The sequence below is a fragment of the Mytilus edulis genome, chromosome 5, assembly GCF_963676685.1.
Source record: "Mytilus edulis chromosome 5, xbMytEdul2.2, whole genome shotgun sequence".
Lineage (NCBI taxonomy): Eukaryota > Metazoa > Mollusca > Bivalvia > Mytilida > Mytilidae > Mytilus > Mytilus edulis.
Window position 1 is genome coordinate 49595791 of NC_092348.1, and position 15280 is coordinate 49611070.

General features: G+C 30.7%; 1 protein-coding gene across 1 annotated transcript in view; it reads right to left on the reverse strand.

The window, feature by feature from the left end:
- Positions 1-13633: 13633 nt before the first annotated feature.
- LOC139525442 (Fanconi anemia group A protein homolog) overlaps positions 13634-15280 on the reverse strand; it is a 73580-nt gene continuing 71933 nt past the window's right edge. Inside the window, exon 40 of the mRNA XM_071320774.1 lies at positions 13634-13753. Coding sequence (XP_071176875.1) covers positions 13694-13753 — 60 coding nt within the window. The 3' untranslated portion in view covers positions 13634-13693. The remainder of the gene's footprint in view (positions 13754-15280) is intronic.

Genomic DNA, 15280 nt, shown 5'->3' on the forward strand with positions numbered 1-15280 from the left:
GGTTCTAGAATAAATGTGTTTAATTCCGATGCAAAGACCCTATAAATAAACTCATCATAGATACCAGGACTAAATTTAGTATATACGCCAGACGCGAGTTTCGTCTACAAAAGACTCATCAGTGACGCTCGAATCCAAAAAAGTAAAGTGAATCAATATTAAAGCCAACATATGCAATCTTTAATGACCTGACAACAGTATCGTAACTATATCCCTTCTTAATAAGTCTGTTTAAAGCTTTAGTTAGCTTTTGAGGTGAACACTGACATTTTTGTGCTTTGTAAAGAATATTACCATAAAAGATTGGATGTGAAATACATAAACGTATAAGATGTCTGCATGTTGAGTTATATTTATGAATTATTTTCTTATACCGATGATAAAATTTAGTAAATGGTTTGACTTATGGTAGCACAATACAAAGATTTGTTCACTCCCAATCAGACAACTTTAAACTGATGTAATTCATTTCATCTTTCTTTATACTTTATAAATGAGGTACCAAAAGAAAGAAGAAAGATTAATCTTTCAAATTGTGATAATTTCATTATGACATAATTATTACATAATCAATTGTTATGTAATTAGTTGCTATATTGTGATGTCCACACTTGAATAAATTTAGCGTCTTTGTTCTTCATAGCATCCCAAAATATTTTATAGATTCTTGTACAACACAGCTTGACCTCCAAAACTGTGTCTCAGATTTCCAAAAACATCAATAGAACAAATTTTATACCACTTTGAATTTAGTGATCTCTTATGAATTGATGTTGCAAACTTCATTGAAGATTAACGAGAGAATGAAATACAATAGGAAAAATCTAAGACACAGTTTTGGAGGTCAAACTGTGTTTTGCAAGAATCTATAAAATATTTTGAGATGCTATAAATAACAAAGAAGCTAAATTCATTCAAGTATAGACATCCCAATATAGCAACTAATTACATAACAATTAATTATGTAATAATTATGTCATAATGAACTTATCACAATTAGAAAGATTAATCATTCTTCTTTCTTTTGGTACCTCATTTTTTAAATTTAAAGAAGGATGAGTGGAATTAAATCAGTTTAAAGATGTCTGATTGGGGATGAAAAATCTTTGTATTGTGCTACCTTAAATACATAGGTGTTTTAGGATAGTCTTAAAAGTTATGATGTCAGAAAATGAAAAAAACAAACAAAAAAACATCAAATATAGAATAAACTCAATAACAAAATACTCATTCAATATTAAACTATTAAACTGTTATAAGAAGTAAACTAATGAGACACAACATTATATAATATTTGAATGCGATTCAATTGTGTTACATTATTTTCAATTTGTAGAAAAATTTGATCCATAAGATACTTCCAGATACCAACAAAGAGCGTTTATAGTATTCAGTTTGAGTTTTTTGGAATAATAAGCATAGTACAATATCTTTCTGTTGGTGTTCTTGAACTAACTTGATGCACATAACATAATACATGCAGATAATGCGGACTCATTTAGTTAAGTACTTTACTAATTAAAATTGCTTTTCTATATACAAATTAATCAGAATTGGGCATCACTACTAGTAGTAACTCTCCAAAAAGTATATTTGACGATGTCATATTATTACGCTCATTTTAAATAATTCGTGCTGCTTCGCTCTCACCCAATATGAAATTTACTGACCCCATATATATCGTATTAGGTCACTAACACACCATGTAACTAATAATATATGACCAGCCCTTTTCATTTTGATTTCATTTTCAAGATATCTTATAAAGTTAACAATATAGTTATATAAAGTTAATGATATATCTAATAAAGGTTATTTAGTTAATGCTATATCTTATATAGTTGATAAGATGTATTTTACACTGAAAAAGATCTCCTATAAACCAAATAAGATATCTTATCAACTAATTGGGAATTATCATAATTTTAATAAATTAACTTATAAACTTATTGACATATCTTTTCTATGAAATAAGATATATAATGTTTCATTTAACCGTTTTTAAAAATATAGTTAGGTTATGATAAATTATATCTAGTTTAACCGTATGGAGCATCATATATGGTAAATGCATAGACTTTATAATTAGTTATCAAAGGTATCAGGCTTATAATTTAATACGCCAGACGCGCGTTTCGTCTACATAAAACTCATCAGGGATAATATTGAAATAGTTATAAAGCCAAACAAGTATAAATGTCTCACACATAAGTTGCCTAGTCCAGCTGTTTCCCCTTTTTCAAAATCCCGGATCTGCATCTGGTATGCTCGATCTTATTCAGCATACATTGTTTAAAAATCACTTTGCATGATTTGTCTATTTATGAGAAGAAAACAAACCAGCGACTTTAAAATTCTTTAACTTACTTGCTTGTAATCGGATGGATAATCTGTTCCAATATCACATCTATATTTAAGACGATCACGTTTATTTTAGGAAAGCCCCGAGTAAGCAGACACTGTAATTTATTCTGATTTGGGCATCGAATCTGTAGGTTATCAGAAATCATGTCACTTTTTCAAATGATTTAATAGATGTTACCTACCTGGTTTATTTTCTATCGCTTATCATGATTTTGTAAGATCATGTTAGTAATTTTCAACCCGGACGAGGGATGTTAAATATTGAAAGACTTAGGCCGGACCAAGCAGTTGTTGTTCTTATCTCTAGTGATATATTAACCATTGGCGTTTATTCAACGTCACCTTATTATGATATGGTACTTCTACAAATTATTATCGAACGAGTGGCGCTCTTAATTTGCTAATTTTATTTTTAGTGTAATCATAAAGAATATGTTTCGTACAGTTGTTTTATTTTAGGAAAGACGTGATATTTGAATCGAAGAAAGTCAATTGTTTTGAAAGCAATTCCCTACTTGATCTGATTTTCAGTCAGTTTTAGTTCTGTTTCACTTCTCATACCTTTCAGGCAAGTCTGCATTTAAAAGACTACGTAAGTATTATTGAAACTGTGACAAATAGTTCATTCACAAACACATTCGTGTGCTTCTGACAAAACCAATCATGCAAATGAAAAGGAAAAGTAGAACCTTTCGTGATGGATTTTGCGCATGATAATTACGAACTGATGCGATAATCTTAAACCACTAGTCCAATGATTTTGACATTATCAGCGAGTAATCATCGAATCAAATAGTTATCAAAGGTACCAGGATTATAATTTAGTACGCCAGACGCGCGTTTCGTCTACATAAGACTCATCAGTAACGCTCATATCAAAATATTCATAAAGCCAAACAATTACAAAGTTGAAGAGCATTAAGGATCCAAAATTCCAAAAAGTTGTGCCAAATACGGCTAAGGAAATCTATGCCTGGAATAAGAAAATCCTTAGTTTTTCGAAAAATTTAAACTTTTGTTAACAGAAAATTTATAAAAAAAAAAAAAAAAAAAAATGACCACATTATTGATATTCATGTCAACACCGAAGTGTTGACTACTGGGCTGGTGATACCCTCGGGGACGAAACGTCCACCAGCAGTGGCATCGACCCAGTGGTGTAAATAGTTATCAAAAATATACAAATTACAGATATATCAAGCTTGTATGAAATTTATAAAAGTTATATAAGCACGAATATAGTAGATACGATATATTATGTACTTTTAAAGATATCTTATAAACTGCACTAGATATCGTATGTAGTTTTTAAGATATATTATAGTTAAATAACAATAAATTCTGTGTGTAAATAGTTATCAAAGGTACCAGGATTATAATTTAGTACGCCAGACGCGCGTTTCGTCTACATAAGACTCATCAGTGACGCTCATATGAAAATATTTATAAAGCCAAACAAGTACATTAATATATACATACCGAGAGGAACGATATCAGTTAAACATCCCTTTTGGCGTTGACGATCATCGAATTTTTCTGACCCCAATAGCACCATACAAACGCCTGATATTCTTTACAGGGCATACTTATTTTGATAATTTCACCGAAAACCTTTCTGAAAAAGGATATGCCAATTATTTTTTTCCAAAAAGCATGTGATTTCGTGGTGTTACTTTGATTTAAACATTTAAATTGATTTTCACATTTTTACCAAAAAAACGAACACAAATTTGATAGGAATTTATATTAGTAAACGACGAGGAAGATCGAATGCACTCAATATATTCGGTTAAATTTATCCAAAATGTTCACAATTATAAAGACTTCTTTTTTCTTTCATTAACACAAATACATAAATGTGTCAAATGATTCTTAAACCTCTACTTACTTTTCATTTCTGCGTCTGTGTTCAAAAATTTGAAATATCCTTGAAATTTAAATCATATGCACATAATTTGTGATAAACTTTTATATTATATAATCATAAATTGTTTAAAATTAGCTATCAGATTTTTTTAGAATTTCGATGTTTGATCTACCGCAGATAATAAAAAAAATCGAACAATATAGGGGATAATTGATAATTTAAGAAGGGTATGGGTAGATGTTTAATCGGGAGGTAGAGTAAAGGGGGATGTATTTTAGCCCTTTTCTTTAGAGTATCTTTCAAATAATAATATCTTAGTAACAATATAATTCATATTATTACCTCTATTAGATGACATAATTATGATTGATCAATCATCGTTTGTACATTTTTCCTTCGATCTATAAGTACTAGCTGATTATGTCAGTATATTTTGACTGGTGATGATAAAACGAATTGTCGGTTCATTTCACAATTGGAATGAACGAAATGCGTCAAGCAATGATCTACTTTTTTCTTTCATTCACAAAAATCGTAACTGATTTGCTTTCTCAGAAGCACTCGATTGTGTGTGTGTATGACCTAGTTCTTATTGTTTCAATAAAATTTCTGTAGCATCTCGTTTAGCAGACTTGTCTGCATGTTTGAAAACTGCATCAGAAATTTAATGTACTAAAACCCTGATTAACTACGAAATTTCATTCAAAATAATTAATTTTCCACAAATTTAATATCATGTTTAAAAAAATCCTTGTACAATGCATAAACTATAGTCATAAAAGAAGGTTTTCATGTAGCAGACCGTTTGATTTTGAATCTTTAAGAAATTTGTACACGTAGGTAACATTTGATTTTTATGGGGTGGGGTGTGATGAAATTTAAAAATAAGCAGGACAGGAGTTTTAAGTAAAAAAAGGAAAAGGTTAAAAGTTGTGTAAACAAATGTCAGGAAAAACTAAGGCAGGACCGAGTAGAGTAAAATATAAATAGACAGGACAGAGATTACAACTATAAAAAAAAGCAGGTCAAATATTTTCATCCTTTTTTTTTATTATTATTGTTATTTTTAACTGCATAGTAAAATTGTGGATAAATAATAAACCTCTAAAGTGTTGAATTTCACTCTTTAAAATATTCGACTGATTGCAAATATTACAAGAATTAAATTATACAAATGAACAAATTCTCAATTTTTTATAAAGTCAAAATGTCTAACGGATTGAAATATCAAAAGTGAAGCTTGCAATTTCGCATTTTCCCTTGTTGAAATGAAGTGGTATATTTTCACAGCTTCATACACCTAAATCATTAGATTTTTTTACGATATTTACCCGACTTTAAATAAAACCATGGTCTGAATTTCACAGAACCACATTTATTATTTGTTCAATATCCTGATAAAAAGAGATTTTGTTTATGTATTCGCCATATTGAAAAGGTCAATGATATTTTCTGGACGATGAATACAACTTAGTTCAAAAGAACAACAATGTATGTATCACCAATATATATTTGTTAGGGAAATGGGGAGATTTGATGCTTTCAATACAAACTTAAGAACGTTTTCACGCAGATTTTATGTGTTTTGTGTACAAATGTCCACGTATTTTGCAAGGATTCCGTAAGTAATATTCATAAAAATAAAAGAGATAAATGCGCCATATTTTTTCTATTCATAGTTCAGTTCAGTAAGACAGACAGTGTACTAAACATATTTTTTCTCCTTATGTTCGACAGACTGAATACGCCTAGCTCTTAACAAGATGTGTAGAAGCGTGTTCATCACTTTTTCAAAAATGGATTAGAATCAAATTCAATTTTGATGATGACCTTATTGGATTGGATTGCTAGTACTTCGAAAGTCCATTACGCTTGCTAAAATAAAATAAGGATATTTAATATAATAATAGTTGATGCTTAGCCGAACCTAAGTATGTGGAAGTCTTGTGCCATGTTTATGTTACCAGTTAATCAAAGTAACCAAGCTTAAAATTTGCTTTGCCAGATTCACAAGACTCACGCTTGGCTCAAATCAAAAGATCGAAGGCCAAAACCAAATAAGATATTGAAGACCATTGCAAGACAATTGCTTTAAAAAAAAATGTGCCGAATATGGCTAACAGAATATCTGGCTGGTTTATTAATGACACAATCAATCAGCATGCAACTAAAAATATTAAAAAAATACATTAGAGGGTTTATAAATCGTCACTTTGTTGAGATTTAGATTTTAAAAAATCAAAGATTTCAACTTGAAATGTAAGAAGAAGAGGGAAACGAAAAATCCTCAATAAGAATAACTGCCTCGCAATGCCCGCTATATTTTTATTTCGTCCTGTGATATAACAATGAAATATTTTATACAAGACCACCCATTATCAATAAAAGGTATTAAAATAATCAATTTTAAAGCACTTTCCCATATGTTCGAGAGATATTTTGTAGATATGATTAATATGATTAATCTAAATACTGTCCTGGTTTCAAAGGTTTTTTTTGCACACAGATTGATAGAGAGATGCAAACTTGCATGGTGGGTGGAAAAACTTCATGAATACTAGGCTTTAAATTTGAAAGCCAGACGAGCGTCGTTCCATCTACAAAAAACATCGCACAGTGCTGAACTAAAAATATTTGGACAAATAAAGTTCGAAGTTGAAAAGCATTTAGGAATAAAATTACGAAAATTATTGCCAAATACGTGACGTCTAAGGTGAAAATCCTAAGTATTTCGCAAAAGTTAAAATTTTGTAAATAGTAATTGTTACCATATCAATGATAACTCGTGTCAACACAGAAGTGCAAACGGTAGGGTTGGTTAAACCCTCGGGGAGGAAAGCTCAACCAGCATTGGTGTCGACACAGTGGTGTTAATAAACGCATCATAGATATCAGGCTTAAAATTTTGTACGCTCGAATAAAATAAATAAAGTACGAAATTGAGGTTCCCTGAGAACCCAAAATTTTGATCGACAGACAGAGAGAGAGAGAGAGAAACCAGTGCACTTATATCAACTTATTATTCAGTCTTTTTCTTTAATCTTTAGAATTATGTATTTCAAAAAAATATCGAATAATATAAAAGTACATTTTTTAGTTTTTCTCTATAAGACATTATCATCATTGTTTGGTTTGCCTATGTGTGTACTTCTACGACGCCTTTTCACTGCTTTCTTCTTTCAAAACATAAGTACATGTGAAAGAAAATGAACAATTGAGTGGACAGATTTATACATTATATTTTCATGACAATGCACTCACAAGATCCCAAGTATTCAACCTTCAAGAATTATACTAACAATTCAGATTATTTAAGACTTATTTTTGCCGAAGGATAACTTATGTACAAAATGCATTTTATATTGAATAAATCATCTACCACAATGTTTTCCATCCTCAATGACTATGATTTATGCAGTAAACTGACCTTGTTAAGTCAGCAGTACTTTACAATTCACATATACAATAATTGGAAAAAAAAATGTCAGAAAATTCGAACTAAAAGGGCTTCAATTTGTTAGGACTGATGAACCGGCAGTGATATTTAGATCATCTACTTACATTTAACTGATGTAAATGTTATAACGCAGATGTATTGACGCACTCAAGTAAATTTCTTTTTCAAAAATAAAATAAAAACGTGTCAGAGGACACGAATGGCTCCCATCAAGCTGCCCAAATTCGAACTCTATGCATTAAGTTTAGTTCTTAGAATTGCGTATGAGTTTCATCAAATTTGAATGAGAAAAAAAAATAATTAAAATGTTGAAACGAAATGAAAATAGCAATTTCCAAATTTTAAAGGGTCATTTACCCTAACAATACGCTGCTACCCAAAGTTATTGAAACAAAGCACTTGAAACCTGTCAACTACAATTGAAGTGAATTCAAAACGTCCACAACGACCCATAATAATTCAAAAAAACAATTTAATGAATGAAATGTAAAAGAATGATAATTATTCAGTGTGTAATAGCATTTATTTCTGGGCAAATCTTTATTGGTTCGAAAGAGGTCAAAATAAAACCGACATAAGTTCCCATGCCATCTTTAAATTGCTTTTGGGAGTTACAACCTTAGTATTGGCACACGTACAATATTAATAAAATATAAAATTTGTATTTTCTTTTTTATTGGCGTTGTGAGTTTATTTTCGATTTATGAGTTTGACTGTCCCTCTGGTATCTTCCGTCCCTTTTTTGTATTGCATCAATTATACCAGTTCTGAAGGACTGGCTACTTGGTTACTAGTACTCTCTGGAACTCACTGAGAAGAACCTGTAGTGCACACGAATTCAACGTGAACATCTGAAGGTTGACATCATGGCGTGTACAATAAATTGAATTACGAACCATTACAGTGATCTTATCACATTCTCACTTATTTATTCAATTACCCTTAAATTTTGGATAAAGATACGGGAACCATATCGGCTATTCATAATTTATTTTGAAAATCGCTAAGTTACAGTTGAGATTGAAATTCAAATTTTTCACTAGAAAAGACTGGGAACAGTTAACAAAAACCTTAAAATACAAGGTTGGTTTGTGTGTGTGTGTGTGTGTGTTTTTCTTTCTTTTTCGTAACATTTACAGCAAACAAAATAAACGACCTAGTGAATGTGAGCATGATTATATGGATTGAATCTTCAATGTGATGTCAAACTAAAGAACAGAGGCTAAAGTACAATATGCGATCACAAATCTTTATATTAAGGAACAAGGACTAATTAAAGTACAATGTGCGATCACAAATCTTTATACTAAGGAACAAGGACTCATTAAAGTACAATGTGCGATCACAAATCTTTATACTAAGGAACAAGGACTCATTAAAGTACAATGTGCGATCACAAATCTTTATACTAAGGAACAAGGACTCATTAAAGTACAATGTGCGATCACAAATCTTTATACTAAGGAACAAGGACTCATTAAAGTACAATGTGCGATCACAAATCTTTATACTAAGGAACAAGGACTCATTAAAGTACAATGTGCGATCACAAATCTTTATACTAAGGAACAAGGACTCATTAAAGTACAATGTGCGATCACAAATCTTTATACTAAGGAACAAGGACTCATTAAAGTACAATGTGCGATCACAAATCTTTATACTAAGGAACAAGGACTCATTAAAGTACAATGTGCGATCACTAATCTTTATACTAAGGAACAAGGACTCATTAAAGTACAATGTGCGATCACAAATCTTTATACTAAGGAACAAGGACTCATTAAAGTACAATATGCGATCACAAATCTTTATACTAAGGAACAAGGACTCATTAAAGTACAATGTGCGATCACAAATCTTTATACTAAGGAACAAGGACTCATTAAAGTTCAATGTCCGATCACAAATCTTTATACTAAGGAACAAGGACTAATTAAAGTACAATGTGCGATCACAAATCTTTATACTAAGGAACAAGGACTCATTAAAGTACAATGTGCGATCACAAATCTTTATACTAAGGAACAAGGACTCATTAAAGTACAATGTGCGATCACAAATCTTTATACTAAGGAACAAGGACTCATTAAAGTACAATGTGCGATCACAAATCTTTATACTAAGGAACAAGGACTCATTAAAGTACAATGTGCGATCACAAATCTTTATACTAAGGAACAAGGACTCATTAAAGTACAATGTGCGATCACTAATCTTTATACTAAGGAACAAGGACTCATTAAAGTACAATGTGCGATCACAAATCTTTATACTAAGGAACAAGGACTCATTAAAGTACAATATGCGATCACAAATCTTTATACTAAGGAACAAGGACTCATTAAAGTACAATGTGCGATCACAAATCTTTATACTAAGGAACAAGGACTCATTAAAGTTCAATGTCCGATCACAAATCTTTATACTAAGGAACAAGGACTAATTAAAGTACAATGTGCGATCACAAATCTTTATACTAAGGAACAAGGACTAATTAAAGTACAATGTGCGATCACAAATCTTTATACTAAGGAACAAGGACTAATTAAAGTACAAGGTGCGATCACAAATCTTTAAGCTTCTTTTGTTTGCACTGGACAAACCAACTAACATTATGCGAGAAAAGTTAGATATATACACGTATTGAAAAGATAAATGAGAACAAATCTGGCTTTATATATGTTCAAATGTATTGTAAAATATTAACGACACAAGAGTACTATAAAATACCCCCAAAAATATATCTATTTACATAACTCTATCCAAACAAGGGAACTGGAGTGTGCAGTGTACAATTTCTTATATAAATAGAAAGGTATGTCATGCTGGCCTGTCATGCTCAGCCTAAATCATAAATCAACCGTGAAATGTTTAACCTTTAACACCCCAAAAGGGAATTTTATTACAACTTTGATTTCAGATTAAGTAGATCTTGATTTTTAAATTATTTTTGCCCCGTGTTATCAATTTCATGTTACCCTTATTTCTTCTTTTTCAATTATGTCGCTCAACTTGGTTGATAATCATAATTTTTCAACTAAAATCAATACACACTAAATCATACATGTCGAGTTTTGTTTGAATAAGTATGACTTTCGCTTTATTATACTCAGAATGACTTGCAAACTCAATTAACGACGAGAATCAGTCTATTTTTCGAGTTAAACAATTGTTAAAATCGTCGTTTTAAGTTTACAACTCTTATCCTTCCGGAGCACCTAAGATAACCCCTAGTTTTTTGGGGGGTTCGTGTTGTTTATTCTTTAGTTTTCTATGTTGTGTCATGCGTGCTGTTTTTTTGGTTGTCTTTTTCATTTTTAGCCATGGCGTTTGTTTTAGATTTATGAGTTTGACTGTCCCTTTGGTATCTTTCGTCCCTCTTTTGTAAGAAGTCTTTGGTGATAATTTTCTTCGTAAAATAGTAAGCTTAAAATAGTACTTAGATTTTTCAAAAACATCCGGTGTTCGACCAACTAGTCAAAAGTGTTTTGTTAAAATATACATTTCACTTTTTTTGGTCTTTTGGAAAATGTTGTTTTTGAGATTTTACTTTTTGTTATGCATACACTGTGATATACACTTTGTTGTAAAAATGTTCAGCAGTGATATCTACGAATTTCTAATCAAGACCAGGAAGATAAAGGAAGTTATTGTCCTTCAAAGTTTTTAACAGAAACTATGATTGAAGCATATCAGCATATAAAAATTTCATATGTTTTGCAAAGCAAGACTTACAAATTAGGCAAAGGTTCGATCCCCGTTTCGGCTCTCATTTGCGAGTATGATCTAGATACACAAATAGTCCGTCGAATTGTGACGATAAATGGCTGACCTGTTTTAAGTGAGTCATATCTCTTGCACGTAAGACACCTTTGTAGATTTCGAAAAAGAGCAGGTTAATGCTGCTACAAGGCAGAACCCGCACCAGCAAAGTGCAAAGGGATTAATATAAGTTGCCATTACTTGTTTCTCAGTCCACTATAAATAAAAAGGTTTAAACTTAGTCATCATGAACGAAATTGTAAGTTGACCTCTTATTAGAAGTTGTATCCCTCGATAGACAATTCTTACCAATTGTTTTATTTATTGTAGAAACTATAGTAGATGGAGAAAACCTTAAAATGGCAAAGCTGTTAGTAGTACCGATACACCCTTATTGGCGGCAGATCAAACTTGACATCACAGGATGCATAACATCATTTAAAATGTCGTCACAATGTTGTAATCTTAGCATTGGTCTGAATCAGCAGATTGATAATTGTTTTGTAGTTTATCGGAAAGCACATTTCTTGTAAACCTCAAACTTATTTCAAACATTTTAATGGATGTAACTCAACTTTGGTCTATCAACTTTCGCTATTCATGACTTTTGCAATCATGTCAATGATTTTTCAGTCTCGACCGATATATAAACCATTAAAGCACAACATAAACCTGTAATTTGTTAACATATTTGTTCTTTGTCTATGAATAACTGTCCATCTTCTGACATTCAAACCATACCTTCATCTATTTTTATCTTTTTATTGTGTATTTGTTTTCTTGTTTATAGATTATGTAATGGCGGCACCTCTTTAGTTACTCTTTATGTGTTGTGTCTAAATTTAAATTGCAACACTTAAGAGTGACTCAATAGGTTGAACAAAATCGTCACAAGAAAGAGAAATGGAAGACACATTGGAACAGAACCAGACAATTAAGCATTCAAGCTTATAAATGAATACTCAGATCTGTATATTAATGTGAGCAGGTTTTTGTACATACATTTTCTGTTCATATTTTCACTACCACATAAAGTGACAACTAATTTTATTATAGAAATGCTGTTTCTGAGAAAAAAAGTACATTTCTGAATGAAAATGAAAGTAGATAATTGTTGTTTACTCTCGGATGTCAATTGTGAACTAACCACCAATTTTTGTTCATCATGACCAGTAATCTCAAATTTAAGAAAAAAATGTTCAAATTACTGAAAAATTATTTTGCCCTGCAAGATCCTGTAAAAGGGAGTAGGCTGGATCGATGTTCTGATAGTAGTAAGTATGCTACCAGACATAGACATATTTATAATACCCTGATTAGGGCTACATAATATGAGGTTTTTTTTTATTGACTATTGACTATGAAGAACCTTTGAGAGCATGCTCATGTGTCCTAAGTCATACATTATCACTTTTTTGAAACAAAATCTCAAACAGTTTAAAGACTCATAACTCCTACAAAAATCAACGGATAAAAAAAGTGTGGATATTACCACCTACATATTATGTCCTTATTATATACAAAGTTTCATTTAATTCTATTGTGTGGTTTCAGGAGTTGTGAGGACAAACTATTGGATTAGTATATTTAGGTCAAAATTTTATGTTCAAAGATGTTTAACTCCTTGAAAAAAAATTAATCATAATATCTTGTCAATATGCACATCTAAACAGGATGAAAAAAGTAAATCAAAAAGTTTCATGAAATTCTGTTGTGTGGTTTCAGAGGAGTTCCTGGTCAAAAACAGTTAACCCTAAAGAACTTTGTTTTGTGGGGTATAATAAATATGATGGTTGTGGATTGGTAATCAATCCATTCATAAAAAAGAACAGATTTTAACTCATACCTTTTCATTTCTGAGCATGTATACTTGATGAATGGGAGGCAACTCCTGTCTGTTGGATTCATTCACTGCCTTATTTAGACAATGAACAATGTAAAGATTGACATATTGTATTTATTATTAAACCTTTCTTTTGTTAAAAGACTTTATTTTAACCTCAAATGTATTACAGATATTTGTATCATTCTGTTGATAACTCTTTAAAAAAAAGTAAAATCACAAAAATACTGAACTCAGAGGAAAATCAATTCGGAAAGTCAACATATACCCCCACTCCATCTTATTTATATGCCATGCTATATCTTTGAATTTTTCTAGAAAAAACAACAAATCCAAATAAGAATTCATATCTTAATTTTTTTCTTGTTTCTTTATTAATTCATAAGATCTGATGATCTTATTTGTATCTTTCTTGAACGGCTAATGTAATTTCCATTCCACATTTCTTCACTAAGTCCTAAAACAACAAAAGATAACATATTAGCATTTTTTCCAAAATATTGCCATATTTAAAAATAAACATAGTAACATCTAATTACAGAATACTTTTTTCCCACAGAAATGGATTAAACACATCTGAACTTTTCTGGAAAATAAAAGTTCAGAAATGCAATAGAAAGAAATGTACAATTTGTTCATAGACGATATCATTTTGTTGTAACTGTTGATAAATCAAGCAGTTTCTTGTTAATAGTTTCACATAAATAGTGTTTTTAGCTTAAAAAGTCCATTATTTCCGATTTTAGTAAAGAATATTGTTTTACAATGATTAAAATGTTCTTCTACCATGAATATATAATGGGTGTTGATACACAGTACAAAAAACTACACTTTTAATCAAGCTTTTTATGGAATGAAACAAATGTGCATGTATGGGAACACATTTTCTCACAAAAACTTGTAGTTGTGTTTTGGATAATGTTTCTTAATGCACAAACTCCCTCAATTAGGTAGAAATCAGTAGAGGCATCCTATAAAATGTTAAATATGTAACCAAACAATTTTATTTTTACTGGTGTGCAAGCACATTATCATGTGCACATTATTTATCTTGTTTTTTCCACCAGAATTATTATACAGTATGTGTATATATTTATGTTATTTGATAATTATTAAACACAGAAACTTTATTGATTTATAAGGCAAAGATTGACCCTTATGATTATTTGTATGTTTGAAGAATAAGTTTGGTTAAATTTAAATCAAGAATGAGTTTGTTTTTAAAACTAGAGGCTCTTAAGAGCCTGTGTCGCTCACCTTGGTCTATGTGCATATTAAACAAAAGACACAGATGGATTAATGACAAAATTGTGTTTTGGTGATGGTGATGTGTTTGTAGATCTTACTTGGCCCGAGAACACAGTTATTTCGTAGTGCATTTCTTTTAGAAAATAAATTCAAATTAAAAAATCGCACCTACTCTTTCTCAAAAAGATTTTTACAGTGTAGTGTACTATCAGTGAGACAAATAATATCAAAATTATAGAAACTTCTACCAGCTCTTACTCAAAATATTGACAATTCTGTGTTAAGGGGGTGTAAAATTCAGTTTGACAGCTTCAGACATGATAAAATTTGACCTTTTTGAACTGGACCAAATCACTACTTAACATAAAGATTCAGCACCCAAATTTTTTTAATATGTAAATACATCCCCCTTCTTAAAAATTTCATGCATTTAATATCAAGAAATAAATTGGGAAAGTGTATCAAATAAAACATGTAAGTTATACACTGTTTACACTAGGGACTATATTCATAGACAACGAAAACCAAAGGACGATAACTGTGTCCTTGGACCACTTTACTGAACATTTTTGCTACTTACAATTATCTCTATCTATAATGAATTTGGCCCATTAGTTACAGAGGAAAATATTTTGTAAAAATTTACAAAATTTATGAAAATTGTTAAAAATTGACTGTAAAGGGCAATAACTCCTTAAGGGGTCAACTGACTATTTTGGTCATGTTGACTTATTTG